Here is a 23,427-nt window from a genome sequence, read left to right on the forward strand (position 1 = left end):
CCTTACCTTCACACACTATGTAAGTATATGTAAGGATACACTTCAAGTTTCTGCATATAGGGAAACCATGCAGGTGCTTCAATTATTCGTAAAATCGCATCACTGAATCCAGTATCAGATTAATTTGTGCACCTGAAATGGCTGCAGTGTCATGCAGAACCACAAGATACATTAACATTAGGCAGCAGAACTCACAAACCACCTTCACAGGCTCAACTGTGACACACTGAAAAAAGTCAATATTTCTTGAAGCAGTACTAAAAAGCTCAGTTGTCCGAACAAGTTCTGCATTGCTCAGTTTTACAGTAATAATTGAGATAAATAACTATAGTGTCAGAAGCCTTATCTTTCAAAAAAATTTCTGAAAGGACTTTAATTACCTTGCTCGTCTGCGCTTATCTGATTTCTTTTTCCCCCTAATAACATGTTTATGATCTTTATGAGGATGCTGCTCTTCTGAAGAGTCATGATGCAACAATCCATAAAGCAGCTAAGACTGAAGATGTTTTGAAAAGACCTCTTCCTCCAGATCCAAAGTGGACTGATCTAAGCTGCTTTCACTTTTCATCATTGTCCTTATATCAGCAATAAACGTGCCAAAGTTCACACAAGCCCTCCATAATCCAATTTAAAATGAGCTGGCTTAAATCACAGTGAGACAATTAGCCACAAGAACTGCTACAGGAAGAATGTATCAGTAATATCTTAAACTACCTCAGCTATTTTAAAATTGGGTTTGTCCACACCTCTACGTTAGTAGAGATGTGCATCGTGCTGCCAGAGCACTTTTCAGAGGAGATACAGAGGTCATTTTGGTTCAAGTTGCTTCAACAGTATCAGTATAGTTAATGTAGTACAAAGGGGCAGAGATAAAAATCCGAAAATATTTCAGGCCAAAACCAAGCAGTTTGGTAGCTTACGCAGTAACTGTGGAAAATAGAACTGTATTTAAAAATTTAGAATTAAAAGCAGCCACAACAAACTCATTTTGTTCTTAAAAAATAAAATGTCCAAACAGCTCATTCAAGGAAGAAAATGAACCTCTCTGATTTCTGTCTCAAGTTCCTCTTCTAGCATTTAGTGACTCAGGATAAAATACCTGTTCCACTAATATCTACTTATGGTTCTCAAAAAAAAAACCCAGGAATTTTTTCCCCCAGTATTAAATTCTCAAATTCAGGAGCAATAACAGCACAGAGTATGTTTCTCTATCTTGTTGCTGTTATTAATTAAGTCCCACTTACTGTTCCTGAATTGCTGTTATTTAGTTGCACTAGATGGGTGTGTTAGAAAGTAATGGAAGATGGATCAACAGCTGTAGTTATTATGAAAATTATGGCAGTACATGAGAGGAATTGCAGCTGCTCAATTCATGCAAATAAGAGCTACTTGACAATGCCTATAATTACACAGTATGTCAAAACAGCATAGCTGGAGTATAAGTAGAGACTACATATTTTAGAAAGTCGAAAGATTTGCATTTCATTATGTTCACATTCCCTAAACTCCTATTTAGGGATAACAAGATACACATTCTGTCAACGGGCTCACAAATACAGAAAGGTCTACTGAGTCTCCCAGGTGCATTCTCCTGTCAGTGCTGCAGCTGTCAAACACAGAGCCTCTCTGCGTGTTTCCCAGGCATTTGTAATACAGCCTGTACTCACAGTCAGAGCTGGGGTTTCGGCTCACCATGTGCTGAGTAGATAAGAAGAAAGATCCAGCCACATCTACTTTCAAAGCAAAGGAAGATTGCTTCCGAGTGGCTCAGACAGTGCAGATACCATCTCCTCTATTCAAAGACTGTTCCTGATATCTGGCACAGCACTGTAATATTCTAGTTTACTTTGCTTAGTATTGCTTTTGAATGTACCTACTTTCAGCTTGTTCTGGATAATTCCTTTCCCACTTCAGGCACTAAGGCCCTCTTAAAGAGCACATTTCCTCCTCTTATATAAAAACTTCACTAAAAGCTCCTCGTTTTCAGAGAGGCTGCCCACAGTGCTTATCCTGTTACATCTCCAGGCTATTTGCACATTAGCAATGGTTTATATAAAGCAACATTTTATTATTTTAGTTTCTTCCCATTCCCATTCTGCCTCTTTAACTAAAGCCCTTTGTTTTTCACTAGTTGTTTCATGCTGGCAAATTCCTGCACCTGCATGGAAAAAAAACAGGGATGTTTTTGCTTTCCCCTGTATCTCAAACTCTTGTTTCAAGAACTGTAGAGCACATAGTTACATTACAAATAAAAAACCCAGAACACAAAATATCAGATTAATTAAGAGATTTATTTATTTATTTTTGACTTACGACATTCACATAAGGAGACACGGGGAGATACATAATCTTGCAGCCGTCCTATCTGTCACTCTAGGGTGAGTTGGACCTACTTGGTGTATAACACAGCTGGTTACTAAAATTGCTTACTGCTCTTGTTTTACATAGTGATTCAAACTGTATAACCTGGCAGTAAATAATCTTTCCTCTGTACTATCAGGACATGCACTTTCCTGTGAAGTCTGCTGACAAAGTCTAGTTCCAATGCCTTGGAACCCAGGGACATGACTCTTGGTAAAAGCAGTACCTCAAGTTTTCCACATTTCACATGGACAGTCATTAAATCACTGATCCAATGTAACAGCTACTCAAATTGTTAGTCTTACCTGAAATCACATGCCGTGGTAAGTTCTGCTCCTCCTCCAAAAGCTTTTCCTTGGACTAGTGCAACACTGATCAAAGGCAACCTACACATGAGAGTTTTGCAAGAAAAAATCAAGCTTTTAGTCTTTTAAAAATTAGAAAGCAAGTCAACCAAACCATCTCTATAGTAAAAGTTTAGAAAAATATATTGTTCCAATTCATTCAAATAACAACATCTTTGTGGGTAAGCAGCACAATACCAATTCCACTTATTTCAAAATTACTATTGCATAATTGATATGGAATCCCAAAATTAAACAGCAAGACAGAGATATCAAATGGAATCAAAACAAGGATCGCATACTGAAAAAACACGTTATGAAGCATACCTGCTATAGATTATACCTAAAAAGACTATCTGCAAGGAGGAGTGACAGGACAGCAACACAAGATTCTACTTTATGCCAGTATACTACAGAAAGCAGCAGAAAGGGATACAAAGGACTGAAGGTCTGGGTTATCTAAAAATAATGAGATTTACCATGACAGCCTCAGCAGTTTCTTTAGAGTGCTACTATCTCAGCTATCAACAAAACTTTTTTTCTTTTCTTTTTTTTTTTGAGAACAAAACCATTTAAGGAAAGCAGCAATCTGTTACCTTTGTTGGTGTTGTATTTAATCATGCTCAAGGTAATTCAAAGAACAGAGGGAAGGAAGAGTATGTTTCCCTACTGCCATTGTGAAATGAATACTAATGAACAGTGACATTGGATAAGCCAACTTCCCTAAGAAATGAAGACAATTGGTTAGTCACAGAATTTGCATGCTGATACAGCTGTTTCATCTTTTACTACGAAGAAACATTTAACTTATTGAGCAGTTTTCAAACCACATTCAAAAGTCAGCTTCCCGATCAGGACCACATGTTTGGTTTTAGTTCTACTTTAACAGAAGCACCAACACTTTCTTTTGGCCCAAGTTCACTTACAAGCTGCAGCACACTTCATACAATACATGACACGTGAACCCACCAGAAGAGGGCAGCCTCATTTTTCCTGTGGTTTATGAGAAACCAGAAGACATGGGTCCAAGACCCCTACATCCACACTTTGATCCATTCAAGGCACCTCTTTCAGGATCACAGTCAGCATCTCCCTCTTTCTGAGGGAGACTAACCCCATCTACAACAGATGTCCCCAGACAGCAGCTCACTGCTCCCCCTGAAGCACTGCTTCAATGTCTGCTAAGTCAACACACCTGAGGTGTGGGGGGTTAATCTTCACACATCTTCCTCCTCTGCTTTGCCCCATCCATTTTGATTATATGGAGACTCAAATGGATTCCAATTCTGAGGATTCCTTACAGTACTACTACTATAAGTGTCCTGGGCAATTTTACAGAAAAAAATGTTAATTCATAACACTTTCTCATATAGATTATTTGAAAAGAAAGAATATTTGAAAACAAAGAGTATTTATCTTCAAAGAGCACTGAGCAGAAAATACACAGACTTTAGCACTAATGGATTTAATAGATTAGGGGAATCTAAATTTGAAGGAAAGGAAAAAGTGGTTTTCAGAAGTGCCAGATGGTAGAACTGAATACATTCCTCTTATGAAGTGGGAAGATTAAACAGATATATCAAACAAACGTTACCTGTGTAGGCTGCATAAGCTGTCTCTGCTTGTTATTTAAGAGCTACCAACTTTCACAGAGTTATAGAAGCCAGTTTCTGAAAATTTGAAGGCCTAGATTTCCTTAACTCTAGGTATCTCCTAGCTCTACACATGTAACCCTAGGTCGGTTTTTCCTGTTCTGATCTTTGGAAAGTCTAATAGTTGCAAAATTTCAAAGTCTAATTTTAATCCATAAATACCTACCTGATTAACATGTGTCAATGCAAGGTCTGGGATTCAAAATTACATACTTAAAACTACGTATTAAACTTTAAACATCTCATTAAAGAGTTAGCTAAAATACATTCCAATACTTATAATTACTTCATAAAGAAGGGTAAATAAAATATATTACCTCATAAGTCTGGTTAAGGTGTTTTGCATAAACATGCACATATTCATCCCATCCTACAAAAAACAGGAAATTAAAAAACATTAAGTGATCTTAATATGAAGCAATTAAACATACAGATGGAGAAGACAGGAGTAAGTATTCTTTATATTTACTTTAGCTTGTTTTTTTCTCTTTGGTTCATCTTGCTCAAATTCCAGTCTAACCCTTCTATGCGCAAATAAAAAACTGAGTATAAATCAGGTCAAAAAAATAAAATCAGACCTCAATCAACTTATATAAACTCCAGTTATAATTAAGCCACCATTAAAGTAATTGCAAAAGAAAGACTCTTCTTATTTCATCCTTTATGTTTTAGTTCATCTTGTAACCAATAGTCAATAAGGTACAATTGTTCCCATCTAATCCACACAAGAACTAAAGGGCTCCAAATAAAGTAAGTTGCTGCTACGTTCAAACCAAATATTTCTTCCTACAACGTGTAATTAAAATGTGGAAAACTTGGCAGCAGGGCATTACATCCTCTGCATGAATTCAAGAACAACTAGATAAACTCACGACAGAAAAAGCGGCAAAAGGTTATTACATAGAAGGTAACACCTCTAGCTCTAGAAGTCTTAGTCACAAGTTGCTGGGGACTAAAAGAATTTTTTAAAGCTAAATCATTATCTATCTGCCTTCCCTGTTATTACACTCTTTCTCAGACATCTATTATTAACCAGGAACTTGACAAATAACTAGATTAAATGACTCAGTATCACCGTGTTCATATACATACTGAATTGAACTACACATACCATTTACCACAAATTAAAAATAAAAATTACATTTGGACACTGTAGAAATAAAAAACCCAGTAGGTAACAATTTCAGCATCTCTTTTAAATTATAATTAAAAATAAAAAAATCCAAACAAACCAAAACCAATAAACATTTCTTTATTGGAATTTAATAATTTCTAAAACAACGTTTTACAGGGTTTGGCAAGTTAAAGAATTAAGAGCTTCTGACTCATGCTCCAGGAAAACAAAAGATACCCAGTAAGTCTCCAGTACCTCTTTAGAAGAGGACCTTGAAATAATAGTAGGCCAATTTCAGGTGCTACTCTGCCCAACGCCAACCAGCATTATGGTGTTTAGGCACAGATGTCTGGCAGATATAAGCTGCCACAAGAATTGCTATACAAGAACCAGTGAATTCAGTTTTATTACACTAAAGGCCTGCTTGAAAATTTCAGCACACGTTGATGTACAAAGAGGCTTTTAGTTATGACTCTAGCCATCGCCTACACCCATTAAGAACGTTAGCAATATCTCCATTCTAAATTAAAGAACATTCAAATCCTTCATGACAGCTATTTTAATAGCTAAGTTCAAAACCCACACAAACATACAAGGTATCAGTTCTCAGACACAGACTTGCACCATTCCCATACTATAACTGTCCCATACTATAACTCACTTCATCACAGTAGAGTCCTTGCATTGAAACTGGCCCTCTCAACTCATGTTGAAATCCAAAATGGTGATTAAAGATTAATTCCAGAACAGACCAGCTTAATAACAGCAATTACGATTGAGCAGACAAAAGGTCTTCATACTCTCAGGTGGTAGAGATTACTGTGTAATCTACTGTGTAACCCATAGAAAAAACGCCCACACAGAAAACACTCTGAAAAAAAATAAATCAATTGCTTGAGTCCTGGCCAATAAACCCTTCAAGACTTCCTGACTGGGTTTCTGTGGCTGGGTTTTGGTAGCAGGGGGGCTACAGGGGTGGCTTCTGTTAGAAGTTGCTAGAAGCTTCACCTGTCCCGTGGAGCCAATGCCAGCCAGCTCCAGGGCAGACTTCCTGCCGCTGGCCAAGGCCGAGCCAATTAGAAGTAATAGTAACACCTCTGTGATACCATATTTAAGAACAAAAGACTGTTGCGCAGAAGAAATTCCAGCCAGGGAAGAGCAGAGTGAGAACATGGGAATAACAATGTAGACATCAAGGTCAGTGCAGAAGGAGAAGGAGGAGGTGCTCCAGGCGCCGGAGCTGAGGCCCCTGCAGCCTGTGGTGCAGACCATGGTGGAGCAGGTTGTCCCCCTGCAGCCCATGGAAGACCATCGGGGTGCAGAGACCCACCTGCAGCCCATGGAGTAAGTGGATGCATGAAGGAGGCTGTGACCCCGTGGGAGGCCCAGGATAGAGTCGGGTCCTGCCAGAGACCTGCGACCTGCGGAGAGGGAAGCCCACGCTGGAGCAGGTTTTTTCTGGGTAGGACTTGTGGCCCCTGTGGGGGACCCGCGTCAGTACAGTTATTTCATGAAGCACTGCACCCCATGGAGGAGTGACCCACAGGACAGCAGTTTGGGAAGAACTGCTGCCCGAGGGATGGACTCAGGCTGAAGAAGTCCATCAAGGACTGTCTCCCATGGGAGGGACCTCATGGGAGCAGGGGAAGGACTCCTCTCTCAGCAGCAGCAGAAACAACAACTGACCATAATCCCCATTCCCTGTCCCCCGGCACCACTGGGTGGAGGAGGGAGAACATGGAAGGAAGAAGGGGTGAGGGGAAGGTGTTTTTTAAGACTGTTTTATTTCTCACTCTTTGGCTCTTATCCTGTTAGTAATAAATATAAGTACTATCCCCACTTTGAGTCTCGTTTTGCCCGTGAAGGTAATCAGTAAGTGAGCTCTCCCAGCTCTTATCTCTACTCATGAATTCTTAGCTGTTTTTTTTTTTCTCTCTCCTCTGTCCAGTTGCAGAGGGAGAGTGAGAGAGCGGCTTTAGTGGGTACCTGGTATCTGGCCAGGGTCAACCCACTACACTGATAAGAAAAATAAGGCTACTATTCAGATAAAATACTCTAAGAGATATTCGTTGCAGTCTACTGGAATAATTACATTTTCAGTTCTAATACTGTCCTTGAAGTAAGAAGAAATCTAATACACAGAAAGGGAGGTAAAATACAGTATGCACTACATATGGAAGAAAAGGATTAATAGCTTGCGGTGGGGCTAGGGGAGACAGGGAAGAAGAAAGTCACCTTCATAAAGTAGAAAACTGTAACACTGGCTCTTATTGCTGCAGGAGCTTACAGTCCACTTTCATGACAGATAGAACAGTATTTCCAGATTATCTCCAACTGCTCCAAAGTCCTCCCTCCATGGCTTACTTCTTGGGAACCTCTGTCCTAGGGCTTCTAGACTAGGACCAAGGAAAGCAAAATTCTCCTTTGTGCCTTCTTCCTCTCATCTGTCCTTTCAAGAGCCACTCCTGCTTTTTGGGTAGCCAGCTTTTCAAGTCTCACTCCAGAATGAGGTTCTCACTCTTGGGAACCAGGCTTACAAAACCAGAAAGAAAAATATTTTTTTCTTTAAATTCCACTACTCATTTGCCTTCTGTGATTTGGTTACATAATGTTAGCAAGTCTGCAAAGAAGAACAGGCAGGGGACCTGAGGTATTGTTTCACAGTTAGAAACAACTGAACATGCGAGAAGGTGGACAAAGAGAGGAAGAGAATAAAGAGGAAGAGGAGGATGAAGAGCCACTAGGGGGCATGAAAATCCTTCAGCATTCTAGGCCATTATTCTGCCTATCCTGCACCACAAGAAAAAGCAAACTGGATTTAAAATCATGAAAAATACAATCTTCCCTCAACCAACTGGTTGAACAAAAGTGTTTTCTGCAATTAGTAAAAGCTATAGGCTAAAGCAGCCTTGCAAAAAAAGAAAAAAAAAAGAAAAAAAAAGAGAAAAATATACCAGTTCAAGGCATGAAGCTATTCACTATTTTTTTTCCTTAGAGATGCCTGTGGACAGAAAACTTAACCTGAAACCACAAAAAACTCTCTCACCTGCAGCAATCTAGAGAGAAGAGTTCTGTAAGACTAAAGAACAGCAAATGCTGTTCCATATTTTATTAAAGCTTTATTTAATATAACTATTAAATCCCACCAAACAGATGGTTTAGGATCTTGCTATTATAAAGAAACTCTCATTAAAAGATAAATAGCTTGAACTCTCCAAAGGAAATAGAAAGCAACTATGTTTAACTATTCGTGGAGCATTTCTAGTGACTTTTAGACCTTATTTCAATACTAGTATGAGATCTAGATTCTGTGCAAAGAATTTTCAATGAAGTTATAATTAATACCTATACATTTAATTTTGCCCATTATATCTGTTATGGACTCTAATCCTTAGAAGAGCCCTCTCTGCCACTGCAGTGGCTCCAAGTAATTTATATAAACATACAGAGAGAATAATAAATGTATGGAAGCAGAATCACTGAGATTTACTGAATGCAGAACTCTGAAGGAAAGCCTAGACTGAAGATAAGAAAAGAACTGGTTTTGCTTGGTTTCAGCTCCTTTTCTGTTGCTATAATGCTAAAATAACCAGATTTAAAAAAAAAATTAAAAAAAATCACAGATACATCTATATTTTTAAAATTACCAATGCTTATAAAGTATCCAAATGAAAACTCCCTCAAAACCATTTATACCTATAAAGCATGAAATCTCCGTATTAAGAAAAGAGCATCTCTCATAGTGTTCCCCAAAAGCAACAAAGTGTCCTATACCCTTTGAAAACTGGACTGTCCTATATATTTTACCAGGCTAGAATTTGTGGGGTCTATGACATTTAGTTTCATCAACAGAAAAAATCATCATTAAAGACAAATACCAGTTTAACCAGTTTTTGTGTTGGTGTTCATACTGGAATGCCCAAATAAAAGTTTAATTTGTGTGGTTAAGTCTTGAAACTTGAAGTGGCCGCAGAAAAGCACCAGGACGTCAGTTACCACAACTGCAAACTAGGACTTAAGAGCAGCACAGGAAAACACCCTTCTGCAGCTGACAAAGTCCTGTTTTACACAGTGCCAAGTACCACATATTAATCCATAAAAAGAATTGCAGCACATGTGAAAGTTGCCAAACAAGTGACATGAGCAAAAAAATTGCCATCAAACCCCTAACCTCTTCAACCCCATAGTTACACACAAAACTTACCTGACTCAAGTACAGCACAAGAATTGCATCTGTCCTTCCATTTTATGCAGTTCCAAGCACAGTTTTGACAAAACAGAAACCTTTCTGTAATAGCAGCCATGCCACTTAAATTTGCTTTTTTACTTTAGAGTATATGAAAAATTATTACTTGAAACATCAAGCTACAGAAGCACTGCTTATCTGATGTGTAAATTCACTATATACTGCTCTGAGAAACTGAAATGACATTTTTAAAAGAAAAGATTAAAAAGAATATGTAGGAATTTACAGTTACGAATCAATTACAATAACATTTAAGTCACAGCTTAAAGGGGCTGCTAGCATTTTTTCAAGCATTAAAAGCTCCATTCTGTGGCATGTAAAATTGCAGCAGAATTGTAGTGCAACTCCTCTGTTTAAAAAGAATCTCAGAAAGCTCATTTTTCTCCAAAACCGTAATGTGTATTAATACTCGCCTGGGAGTTGGATATTTCTTTGACAGCATTCAAATCTGATCCTGAGCAAAATGTGTTTCCTGCACCATAGACGATAAGGCCTTTGCCATCCTTCCAGTTTTCCAGTTCAGTTATCCTCTCCTGGAGTTCTACCATCATAGTACCTGTCACAAGTGGGGAGAAGCAAAATTTTTAACAGGAAATTATTATCACAATCATTTTTTGTGTTACATTTTCCACCAATAAAACCAAATCAGAATTAATAAGTGATAGGCTTAAAACCACATGGGAAAGTACCATCCTAAGTCCTGCACACAAGCACCAACATACACTTTTTCTTCAAGGGTGCACTTCCTGAAATTCTGAAGGATGTTCTGCATGAACAATATTTGTGTTCCACTCAAAAAAACCCCAAAACAAAATAACCACCAACAAAATAAAGCAAAAACAAAACAAACAAGCAAACAAGAAACCCCTCTCTATTTGATTTATTCCTGTTTGCAATTGTATACATTCTGGACACATGAACTTATTTCTTTCCATCCAGATCTGTCCAACTGGACAGATCAGTTATTTTGAAGTTACTGCCATTTCACCCTGCTCAAAGAATTGGCAGAGAACAGAAAAGAACCACATGCAAGGTGGGCTCAAGGCATAACCAGTTAATGTTAACAAAGATTCCTAAAAAAGGCCAAAGACCAAACTGTGTTGGAGGCCAAAGACATTTAGAAGTATCCATCCAAAAGAAAATAAAGATATATTTGAAAATAGGAGCAAAGTGCCTTCTAGATTTAAAAAACCCCCAACTTTCTAAAATGTCTTTCATTCCCTAGCTGGAACCTTTATAGAAAGCCTCCCTTTACAAAGTATGTCATTGTACTAGCTTTTTATTTCTAGCTTAAACACCATATTCTCATATATTCGCTTAAGTACCCTTCCTGACAGGGAACTCTCCAAACTCCTGTTCCTAAAGCTCATCCTAGACTGTGGCATTTTCCACACCAATGGAGCTTACCCTACATTCACTTAAAGCTCTTCCTCTCTAAATGCCTATGACTCTGTCCAATCATATTCTTAAGAGAAAACATTTACAGAAACTAATTCCAGAAAGCAAGCTACATACGGGCTGATTACGCTCAGCTTTACACTCCTTTGACAAGAATTTAGATGGACAGGCCTACCTTCTTCAGACAAAAATGTGCTTTTGATTAATACTATCAAGAGCTCTCCTCTGCCAACAGTGTTGCTTTTTTAACTCTACACCTGCATGCACACGACTCGTTCTGTTCTGAAAATGCCTGTTAGCAGCCAACCCATGGGAGATTGAATTTTCCTTCCTGTTTGTTTTTCTTGCACTTCCTTATGAAGTAAGCTTCCCAGCACCAGATCAAGAGTGAACACTTAGTCAAGCACTTCCCCCTTAGGCTTGGTCTCAGCCACTGAAATAGCACATTTTGACAATGTTTCTGAGGAGGCCAATAATTAAGTGGACATTACATATTATACACCAGAATGACACTGGTTTTTTTACCTACTATCAAATCCAGACTATGATCCTCTAACAAATCCCTACAGTTTTGCCAGTTCCTTTCCCTTCTGTATTTATAATTTGGCAATGCTTTTTGTGTGCAGCACATTACATTTGCTTTCATTGAATTTAACCTTGTTTATCTTTGCCACACCTCTGCTCCAAAGAATAATCTTGCAAGTGTGAGAGACCAAAACGTTATGACTAATGACTTAAACATTGTTAAGAAGGACTTTTGCCCACTGTAGCAAACTGCAAAGATGACCATTGAAGCCCACTTCCTGCCAGAATATGCCTCCCGGATTTCAGGGAATTGGACTGTTCCACCTGATAGGAACTTGAGGTAAGATAAAGGTGGTCCAAATCGTCCCAGGTCTGAGAAGAAGTAAACAAGGGTGGGGAGAAGAATGTAAATCCAAACTCAGCAGCTGTGTTGAAAATCAGCTCTGGGAGGAGGAGGAGAGTTTTTGGATCTGTGATGGCGAAACCTCTCCGCTTAAGACAGAGGGAGTAAAAACCCATCCTCCCTTGCACAAACTGGCTCAGTTGTAAACCTCCCCCACAGACAGGTGGTATTTTCTACTTAATCTGTCTTTCTGTCAGTCTCTTTCTCTCCCCCCGTCTTTCTCTTTTCTATTTCTCTCTATCTCTTTCTCTCTATCTCACATTTACTGTTAAATAAACCGGGACTATTGATTTCAGCATATGGTGTCATCTGCACCTTAATTCGGGCAGAGGCCTCTCTCTAATAATTTTAATAACAGATCTTAACAGCAAGCTCTCCCAATTTGGGGTCATCTGAAAATTTCAGGACTTCACCTTCTATTTTATCATCTGAGCCATGAACGAAAGTACTGAGCAGAATTAGGCCTAGATGAGATTTTTGTGGGTCTTCATTTGAAATGCTTTTCCAGACTGACGGTGCACTCAGCAACTTTTCTGCAAATGCTGTTCAAATATGCGTGCATTAACCCTGTGGCTTTCACTCATTGCTTATTTGACAAGTCTTCTTACTAGAAAGGTATTTGGGCTGGCATCCAAGCTTTGCTAGTGTCAAATACAGCACAAACACTGTTTGTGGTTCTTTTAATAGACAAAGCAGTGAGGTATTGAAGAGTCTTTCCACACAGTATTCCAAGCCAAAAATTTATTTAACTGAAAAAATGAAGGAACTGTATGAGCCCTTTACGTGCAATAGCTCAGAACAAGAGACACTGGCCAGAGCCTGTCCCATTCTCCTGGCACAGAATTCCTTCCATTCCTGTCAACACTGAACTATTATTTTACCAACAGATATAGTCCATGATGTTCGATATAATGATGAGGACATAACACTAAAGCAAATCCTCATTCAGCCCTTCTTGTCTTTCAATATTTGATACCACTAAGCTCATACTCTTTAGAGAACTAAATCTATTTGGAATAATAATTTGTTTGCATCTTAACTATAATCTGAGAATAAGTGTTTTAAAGTAAATTCTAGAAAATAACATTATCATCATTATTATCTAATTCCTACAGGCTGGCTTTCTTCTCTTTTAAATTACATTCAAGTTTAGTTCAGTGATTGGTTGGGCTGCTGAAATTGGTTCCACCAGGCTTAGACTGACATTATTACCATTTGTTTCCAAAGAGACCATTTCAAACACGTGGCTATCAGATTCCAATTAAGAAGAGAAAAAAGGCATAACAACCTCCATATTGCCCATTAGCAATTTGCCAACAATTTTGTTCTGGTTTTGATTTCATGAGTTGCTCAAGCTTAGAATAAACATAATTCCTTCGAGATAAAAAACTGCTGTGTAAAGTAAATGCCTGGAAAAAAGAATCTCCCTCAACAGTTTAATGATATTTTGCGGCTTTCTAAAGGAAGCATACATGTATACATAAATTCACATCTACCATTATTCAGAAGCTCGGAGACACAGAATCAACAGAATTTATTTGCGGGGTGGAGCAGGGTGGGTCAGCAGATCTACAGGCTCTGGCTGATGAAATCAACCATGTCCTGCTGGGGCAATTTAGGGTCTGAGCATCCCATTCTGCTCCTTGAAGAGTATTATTTGATAGACAACAGAAGGAACAGGATCAGGTTCTTGGTTTTGTCCCTCAGCAACTACAGTTTACAGACAGTAATGTTAAAGTGAAATGAAGAGCAAGATAAATTAAGATGCCATACCATTAACTGCAGCGGCCAAGGGGCCAGCCTGATTTTGCTTCTACTGTCCCTCCTGTTACAACGAAAGTCTCTAGCAGAGGTGTACAGCAGAAAGAAGCAGTATCTCTTGAACTGCCATAGTAAGATTTTTCAGAGCAACTTTGTGGCTACTATCTAGCAGAATGGAGTACTGCTCTCTGCAGGGCTCTACACACTGCTGTAAAACAGAACTGCCTGATCCCATGGCTCATTTGTCATATGGTAATTAGGGTCTGCGACAAAGACAAAACTATTAATTTCCTCAGCAGTTTTTGTAGGTCCTCTTTGGTACTACAGCATCTAATTCACATACACTAATACGTTATTTTCACAGCAGTCTATAAGGAGAGAAGAGATTATTTTACAGACCACCAACTGAGCCAGAGAGAAAATATCTGCTAATTTGGGTGCTCGAGATGTGTGATATGATTTCAGTGCACTAACATTATATAGAACATTGTGTAGGCAAAGAACAGCTATCAGTTGCCTAAATGGCAGCTGCACCTGCTCAGCACTTCAACATATCAATTCTGAGCCCCTTCTGCCAAGCACATAGAAAACAGTTGCATCTATTAAAGTTTAGTTTAAGCAATTTGACTTTTATTACACCTGATCTCCATAGCAGACTGGGCTTTATCTGTTCTTTCTCCTTTTGCTATTACATCTCATTTCTCATGCCCCCTTCAACTTCCACAACAAATAAGATAAGAGAACAGAGTCTACAAAGTGCAGATTATACAGTTCTGTTTTGAGTCAAAAACAGAAACCAATCTGCAGTAAAAGAGGAAACTACAATGTAATTATGATTGTAGAACAGCATGAATGCTGACAGGGAGGCATTCAGAAGGACAATCCCTATGCTAACATCTTTAAGCTACAACTTCTCAAGTTAGGTAATGATTTTATACGTGAGCTTTTGAAGGGAAACAAAAGAATGCAGACACATCTAGGGACATAACCACCAATTCTGTTGCTCTGTTAGGTTCCTTTCAGCTAACAATCATTAGTTGAAAGGTAAGCGGCTCTACACTTTGTTAGTGTTGCAAATGTACTGGTTCGAAGCAAAGGAGTGGTGAGACTTGGGAAGGAAAACAGAACAGCAAAAAAGAAAACAGAACAGCAAAAAAGAAATTAACAAGATGACACAAATTTATCCATTTCAAAATATTAAGAGATAAAAACATTCTTAAAGGTTTCTGCACAGCTCCAGCTAAAGCAGATTCAGACCCTGAACCTGTGCCACTCATGTCTGAAGAGAACGACATAAATTGGAATATTCTAGACAGTTAAGGAGAGACAGCAAATATATTTATCTTGGAGAAGAAAAACCTCTCTCACAATACAAGATTAATAAAATAGGGCAATTGGTTTTAATAGATAAGTATATTAAATAGATCACTGACCCATAACAGCTGAGAATACCCAGCTCATCTGATCTTTAATTAACCAGTCATTAATATTTATGACATAAGACAAACGAAGAAGAAATGGAAGCCAGTTTGAGTGAGTGAAAAAGACCAAACTACAGAAGTTTAAGTTACAGGGAAATAAAGTATGTGTGTGTATATATATATATATATAAGTAAAGAATAAAGAAGTAAACTCAGTCTTTCCACACCACCTACATAACAAATATGGTGTCTTCTCCCCCCCACAAAAATGCCCTCAATGTTTCCAGAGCAGTGATGACAAAATGAAAGGAGATACAAGAAAGAGCACAGTGGCAGAATTGTGCTAACATTTAAAAAAAGGGGGAGAGGCATATTCTGTGAAACAGTCCCCAAGGTCATTAAGAATTTCTTAAGGTTCTTATGACATTTATAGCAAAGTTACTACACAGAACAGTGGACATTTGCTGCACATCTGAATAAAACTTAAATACTTATTCTTTTAATTAAGAAATGGTAAGACATAGTGTTTCGCTTTCTTTAGGCAAAATGCTAAAATGGGTAACTGAACAAGGGAAAAGCCAAAACCAACTAGCAATCCCATCAACTAATTAATACCTGTAAAAGCATTCATTAACCTCGGGTTGTTCAAGGTAAGTATTCCAATGCCATTGTCTTCTTTGGAAAGGTTGATGGATCCACCAGCAAACTGTTGAAGTTTCTTCTTTATCAATTCTTCTTCATAGCCATGAGCACCATTATACAGTGACAACCTTCTCTGCTGTAGTATTCTTTCCTTTGTAGTCTGAAGTAAGTTCTTCCACAGAGGAAGGGCCATTTCTGGAAATACATGGGGTGGGGGAAAAAAATCAGGAAATTTCCTTTGAAATACACTTCAGTCCTCTGACAAAGAGGGAAGTAGGACAGTAGAAACTGATATAAAGGTGATGAAATCCTAAAAGTCTACAGAAATCACTGCAGACTGTATTTGCAAAATTCTTAGTTTGAATCTACTCCCACAAAGTTAACAGAAGGAGTTTTATGGATTTTAGTAGTTAAGCCAGAAATTAGCATCTTTTTAAATCTTTTCTTGAAAAAATTATTGAAAAAGTATTTGTGCACAGAACATGAAAGAGGCTCAAGAACTATAGTAAGACTTTTATGTATTCCACTAGACCAATTCACTCTGTATTAATCTTCCAATCCCTCCCTCACCCTTCCCCCCCAAAAAATACCAAAACCCCCAAACACCACACCTATGACGGAAGAAAAATACTATCAAATCCCCTAGTTTTCAGGATCTGGATCTCCTGCTTTTCTGTAAGCAACTGTTACAGCAAGACCTTCCCAAAAGAAATACTTGAGAAACATAAAAATTAAGAACTGAAGACCATTCCTATATTGAAGTCTGTTTCCTGTCACTTAATTCCATTAACAGAGTTACCACACTTCATCTTGAAACTACTTAGTCTGCCAGCCTCTGATAGCTATGTGCTTTTCCCAGTCATTCCAGTAGCACTTTGAGTTGATCTCACTTGAGCACCAGATCCTGTGCAGTACTCCAAAGGATGAGAAGTGTACAACTGTATTATGCATTGAGCATTACACTTGCCTTTTACACAGGTACATAATATTGGTAAACTATTTCTATGTACCAGTATACCCATGGCTTATTCCTCTGCTGTTTCCGCTCTAAAGTACATGACTGTATATCAGACAATAATAAGAAAGGAGTTATATTATTCTTGATCAGCATCTCTGCCTTATTTTATTTACTTTGGAAAAGGGTCTACTGGACAAAGTGGTTTACAAGTGATTTGAAAGAAACAGGGTAAAGCCTGAACTGGAACCAGCTGATCTGAAAATAAAGTCACCTTAGAAGCCACTCAGAGTGGGAATCAAAAGAACCCTCACAGGACATGGAAAAAGGTTTGTTATATCTAAATCTTGCAATTTGCTAGAGTAGTCCTACCTTTTCCCCTTTTTAATATACACAGCCATTCAGAAGACATGGTAGATGCTCACTTTTTTGATAACTGGGAAGAGACCTTCTTTGTTTCTTAATTATATTTGGCAGAAACAAGATTTTTTCAAAATTGGCATGCAGCTCTTGGGAAGTTTTTCCTAAGGTGAACCCACAGCACAAACACATTCACTGAGACAGAATTTGGTGACAGCTATATTTTATGCTCTGTTCAGGGCATCTTACGGCTTACAGACTCAAATTTTTGAAAACATTTATTATATAATCACAAACAAGAAGATGTACATTATAAGCTAATTGCATGTGTTTTTTAATGAAAAAAGTGAACAGTCCTGTCAGGTGAACACTTACTTTGTCATTGGCTGTACCATTCTACACTAAACTGGAAAAAGCTTTCGTTGGTGCAGGTATAGTCCTCATTGAAATGGAGGAGGAGCTTGCAGAGCAACCACACTGTGGGATATGAAGGAATATGCAGGAATACCAAGCAATTTTGAAGAGCCATCTATGCCAGTAGATTCATGCTTGTCCTGCCACATTGCACCCACCAACAGAACACTATCTCACAAGGTCACCACAAAGAAACAAGAAAAGCCCACACAAATCTATGCATTATAAGATCATCTACACTGGAATAGGTTAAGGGATGATTTCTTAACATCTGTTGAGACACAAGGTTTTAATCTGTAACAATCAACTTTTCTAAAGTGAAAACTAATAAAACTAACAAAAATTTAATCAAGTTGAAATCTAATTGAATACAAGATTTATTACTTCATAAATAACGTTCCCCAACTGCTGGACACCCAAACACTCTCCATTATGCACATTCTAATATAGCCTGCAACTCTTCAGCCACTACCTTTCAGAGCTTTTAAAATCACTTCTCTTAGTAAAATTTTATTTAAAGATTGAAAATGGGTTTCCAAAGCTCATTTCTCAACTAATTGATTCTTTTTATATTCAGGCTCTTGGAAGGGAGACAGCCTTCCCTTTTCTCTAAAACCTCAGTAGTCATTCCTCAGCATACATTGATGCAATAAAACTTTCCATCCAGCTTCTGGTTTTTGCTCAGGAGAGAGCAAACATTAAATACATGGATAGTGCAGGCCTTCCTTGCAAAGCATAGCTTGAACAATCAGCTCTCAACTTTTAATGATTACAAAGTATCCCCAATCCTCATAAGAAAACAGACTAACTGCAATTCTCTAGGAAACCCCAATGATTGGCTTGAAAGCAAAGAAGGGGGGGGAGAAGGCTGTTCTGTTAACCTAACTCCTTGCCAACAAACTTTTTGGATGACTTTTATACATTACTGGATTTCTCATGACAAGAAATATACAGAGCAAAACAGACTTAAGATACGGAAATTTTATTCCAGTGAAAAAAGAGTCTGTCATTTTCAGCTGTGTGGTTATATGCATTAACAGCTCTTTAATATTATCACTATGGTTATAAAGAGCATCAGCAAGTACAGGATTAGAAAACAAATTGGACACCACTGCCAGCTGATCATGACTCATGGTTAATGACTCATGCAAGGTATTATCATTGAATTATTTTCTTTAAAACCATCTCTTACAGTACTGGTCAGTACCCAATACCTTTTTAAATAAAAATAAGATTATTTTAACAGCTCAGAGAGAGCTGTTGAGAGAGCTAAGCATTCAGGAAAAGCATGATATTTAAACTAGAGCTCTCTCAGATTAAAAAGATCTCTGCTGAATCTCTGACAAACAACATCCAAGCTTTCAATCAGTATAGAGCACTTGCAATCCACAACATGACTGAGATTAATTTTTTTGTATTGTAAGTGAAAGGAAGTGAGAGAGACAGATGTTACAGTAACACTTATAGTGTTGTAGGACCAGCCAAGAGACATTTATTAACACTAAAATTTTCAGATTTTCAGTTTAACATAATCTCATCCATTTAGATACACTTCTAGAAACGGAATCTTAGTCTAATTTCAAAAAGTCAGACATGCTATACCCATTAACATCTCTAGCACAGACAGTTTATGCACAGTTTCTACAGTGAAAAAAAAAAAAATCTGACAATAACAGTGGTTAGTTAGCATCTTTCAAATGTTTTGAGTGCTACAGCTTTACGTATCACTGGTGACAACTAAGATATAAGCCAATAGTATCGACATCAATAGTTGTTCATTCCACAGTTATTGTAACTCTTACATAAAACAACAGTTTAAATCCTATTTGGCACTCAAATGATTTTATAACACCCTTGCCTGTGGGCTAGCAGACTGTGGGTTAATATGAGCACCTATTGAATGTCAGCACTGCAATACAAAGGAATGACACACATTATGCAAGAGTGATACATGTATCTATGTACAGACAATCTATGTACCTTTGTGTAAGCATATGTATCAGAGTCCTTCCCAAAGCCTCTTGTAACTGTCTACTTAAAAGTCAGACCTCACAATGTTAATAAAAAATAGTACTAACAGGGATAACACCAACATCAATATTACCTGAGCAGATTCTTTGGGAAATTAGTAAGCCCCAACTCTTGAACAAGCATATTTGCCCTTGCCATTTACCAATACTCTGTTGCAACCCCGATTATTCTCTTAAAACATGCTGTATCAAGCAGTAACCTCCAGCAGTGTTGCCAGTTGCAACTGCCACTGAGCATAAAGATAGCTGGCCAGAGCAATGGGTAAGTTGCTGGAGGTAGCAACTTCCTGGATGGGTAGAAGAACTAAGACAAACTAGAGACCTGAATGTCGGGAGACCAAACGAGCATTCGAGCTGCCTGCTCAAACACGAAACACTGCACTACAGAGCAAATCAAATCAGCAAGTTAAGATACATGAACAGGGAAAATTCCAGCTCAAAAATGGTGCCTGAATTACTGACACAAGTCAGGGAAAAAGAAAAGAGGGAGAAAAGACACAGGGATGTGTTTTCAATACATCAGGGAAATAAGTGCACCCTTGTATGTGAGGCAGGATGTGACAGCTGTGATGTGCAGATATAGTTACTGAAAAAAAATAAGACACCAACTGAATTTCTGGGTTTGGATGAAGTGTAACAGAAATAAAGGGATTCAACAGACAAAATCCACAAAAGACATCTCAGGGAGGAGAAAATATTCAAAAGGCATAACAAAAACAACTAGAAAGGCACTTTTGTGACACTGCCAAAGGTGTCAAGGGCAGCTGACAGGTCAAGAACAGAACAAATTGACTTGATGAAATCCTCAGGCAGCTGCATTTTCACTGCACAGAAGTGTGAAGACAGGGAAGAAAGGTCAGAAGATGTGAGCTGAAGATGATGATGATGATTTACAACTCAACCCAGTGTGCATGTCTTATCAGTCACTTTAGAAGGCATTAATCTGTAATAGTGACCATGACTGTCAGATGCTTTACCACATCCCTGCAGTGACTGACAAATGAATGGAAAGCAAGTGGTGACCCAGTGCTGAGGACTGGCACAACTGACCCTATAACGTGACAGCAGATGAAAAAGCAGAGCGATGGAGAACCAAAGCATGAAAATAGGGCATTTGTACAAAAAAAAAGAAAAAAAAAAGTAGGCTAAAAATGAGTGAAAGTCATTAACAATGAGTGGAACCTGGGACAGTGGATGATAATGGCACAAAAAAGAAAAGAAAATAAATTCAAATGTTGGACGAAGAGATTCAAAACCAGCAAGATCAAAGGGGGTCAGCTTGGATGCAAATTAAGACAAGAGCATAGGTCTCATAATGAAGAGGAATCTCTCTACCCTGTCTTCAGACACAAAAAAGGTGTAGGAAGGAGGTCTCAAATGCAGGGTTCCTCTGTTGCCAGTTGCTTGTCACCACCCCTCACCTGAAGGTCACAGAGCCCTTCATCTGCCTCATCCACTTCTGCATCTCTCTGCTTTCCTTCCATGATGCACAGGTTAGGTTAACTTAAACACCTCACCCAACAGGTTCCCCCACTCTCATAATTACCAGATGAAGCAAGATGAAGGCAATCACCTCTCCAGCTGGCTTTCCTACTGCTGAAAGCAAGCAGTGACTAGATGTTAAGTATGTCAAGGGATCATCAGCAGAAATCCTACTGACAAAACATAACTTACAAACACAGAAACTAAGCAAAGCTGGGGAACTGAGGAAATTCTTCCTCCCTGGGAAGGGGACTGATCCCTCATGCCTTTCTGGAGTGGTCATGGGTCTCAAACTTGCTGAACCTTGTTCAAATTTTCAGTACATGGTCTCTGGTACCCACACTGTAGACGAACTGGATGGGATCAACAGTCCCTACAGTTCAGTGAGAAGTTACTTAAAACAGGCTTTAGAAATAGCTGGTATTATACAGGACGACTTTTTATCCTCTGTATTACTGTTGAGAGAACAAAAGGTTTGGGCCTCCTAGTTTCTAGATGACAGCATTAGAAACAAAGTTTATCCATCCAGAAGCTGAAAGAACAAGAAGTGAGAAGATGCCCAAATTAACTAACTGAAATGGCATCAAATAATGCACATGTGAAATAAACTGTAGGAACAAAAACCTTTTAACACTGTAAGTAAAAACCCCTCTTGTCTGTGGTTTCAGTTTTAAGCTGGCTTACTCTTTACACCTCTTTTCTGCTTTTGTCTCTTTTTTCCCTTGTTATTTTCATTATTTCTGAGCAGCTCAATTCTGGGGATAGCAAGCTATTTGGTTTTCCAAATTATTTGTTCTTTGCTTAGTTTTGTATTTTTTAATGATCCCTGCAGGGTAGGGTTTAGATGTGAATTGTCTCTCTGTCTGAAACAATTACATTCTCTTTTAACCACATTTTAATTATTTTTAAGAGTAGTCAACAAATCACACAGAAACACACCAAAGCCCACAGAAAAATAATGGCATTCAAGGATGCAAAACAGCTGAAAAAAGGAACCTTTCCCTGAATACATAATAGTACCTAAAAACATTTTATTTTTGTCACATGGTGAGTATAAGATTCTGAGTTTCGCAGCAGAGGGTGAGAGCAAGAATCTGTTATGCTCTGGAAAGACACTCCAGCCCTTTATTTTTTAATGTTTTGTTAATGTTTTTAATTAAAAAATGTTAATTTTTAATATTTTGAACCTCTGAAGAGGTTCTCTTCACCCCTGTCAAGACAGGGCCCTCTATAACAGTGACAGAAAGCGCTTTAAAGTTCACTGCCCACCAGGTTTTAGAGCCCTTTAAGACAAGCAGATGCACAACTTCACAGGAATGGAAACATTCACAACCAACTCACCATTTGCCTTTCAGTCACCAAATCCTAACCTATAAAAGCATGAATTCAATTCTAGCTGTAATCACAAATACTGATGCTTTCCCAATGATTAATTTGCCCTGAAAACTGTAAAGAAATTTTGCAGTCAAGAAGTGCTCAGAATTCCACTAAGTACACTGTTCTTTACTCTTGCTCTCCTTATCAGCACCATCCATAAATGCTCCTGCCAACAGCAACACCAAAAACACATCCTGACATGTGAACTGGCCATGCAGCACGATTCTCATGCTCCTCCTGTAGCAACACTGGGAACCAGAAGCACACCAGGACTGCCTGTCACTGGCTTCCTTGACTCTACGTGCTAAATTTTGGAAAGCAAAGGCACCTTCCCTGCATAGTATCACCCCGGGAAGAATGTGAAGGCTTGAGGGGCCAAGGGGTAGAAATTCCTTCCCCAGCAGAGGTTTCTTGCTGCTGACCTTGTGCAATGCCAAAATCCTGACCAGTGCACTGTAGCACTTGTCCTGACAGAGGAAAGCTTTCTCGACGCGGCCTACTTTTTTCTTCTTCTTTTTTTTTTTTTTTTTTTTTTAAACAAAATTAGTTATTTTAAATCAACCGTCAAGGAAGAGCTCAGTGCTGAGCACGGCCGAAGTGCCACCCGAGGTGTCTGGGTGGAGGCTGTGGGGGCTCGCAGCACAGGACATTCCCAGGCAGAAGCACCATCGGCCTCCCCCTCCAGCACGGGCACCCAGCGGCCCGGGGGGACCGGGACACACCGCGCCTGCCCCGCCGCCGGACCCTGCCCGGGGCCCTGAGCTGCCCCGGCGTCCCGCAGGAGCCGCTGTTTCCGCCTGGAGAGTGGAGCCCGCGGGCAGGCACTGACCTGGCTCGGCCAGGCACTGACCGGGCCCCGCCGCTCCCTCCCGGCGCCACTGGAGCAGAGCACGGCGGGCGGTGCTGCCGGGAAAGCGGCCCGGCCGGGAACCGCCGCCGCCG

The 23,427-nt window shown here is 39.0% G+C and overlaps 1 protein-coding gene across 9 annotated transcripts in view; it reads right to left on the reverse strand.

The window, feature by feature from the left end:
* The window catches only part of ECHDC1 (ethylmalonyl-CoA decarboxylase 1), a 46,752-nt gene that overhangs the window by 20,191 nt on the left and 3,134 nt on the right, over nt 1-23,427 (reverse strand). For 4 of the 9 annotated variants that reach the window (XR_001876922.1, XM_017828291.1, XM_017828302.1 and 1 more), the window contains exons 2-5: nt 15,841-16,062; nt 10,131-10,273; nt 4,675-4,727; nt 2,667-2,747 (exon numbers count right to left, since the gene is read on the reverse strand). Coding sequence is in view for 8 of the 9 variants with exons in the window: in XM_017828291.1 (XP_017683780.1) it covers nt 2,667-2,747; nt 4,675-4,727; nt 10,131-10,273; nt 15,841-16,062 (499 nt within the window). In the remaining variant the exon portion in view is untranslated. The other 5 variants (XM_017828318.1, XM_017828325.1, XM_017828311.1 and 2 more) reach the window with 5 other exon arrangements.

The sequence above is a fragment of the Lepidothrix coronata genome, unplaced genomic scaffold (assembly GCF_001604755.1).
Source record: "Lepidothrix coronata isolate B3197 unplaced genomic scaffold, Lepidothrix_coronata-1.0 Scaffold5, whole genome shotgun sequence".
Lineage (NCBI taxonomy): Eukaryota > Metazoa > Chordata > Aves > Passeriformes > Pipridae > Lepidothrix > Lepidothrix coronata.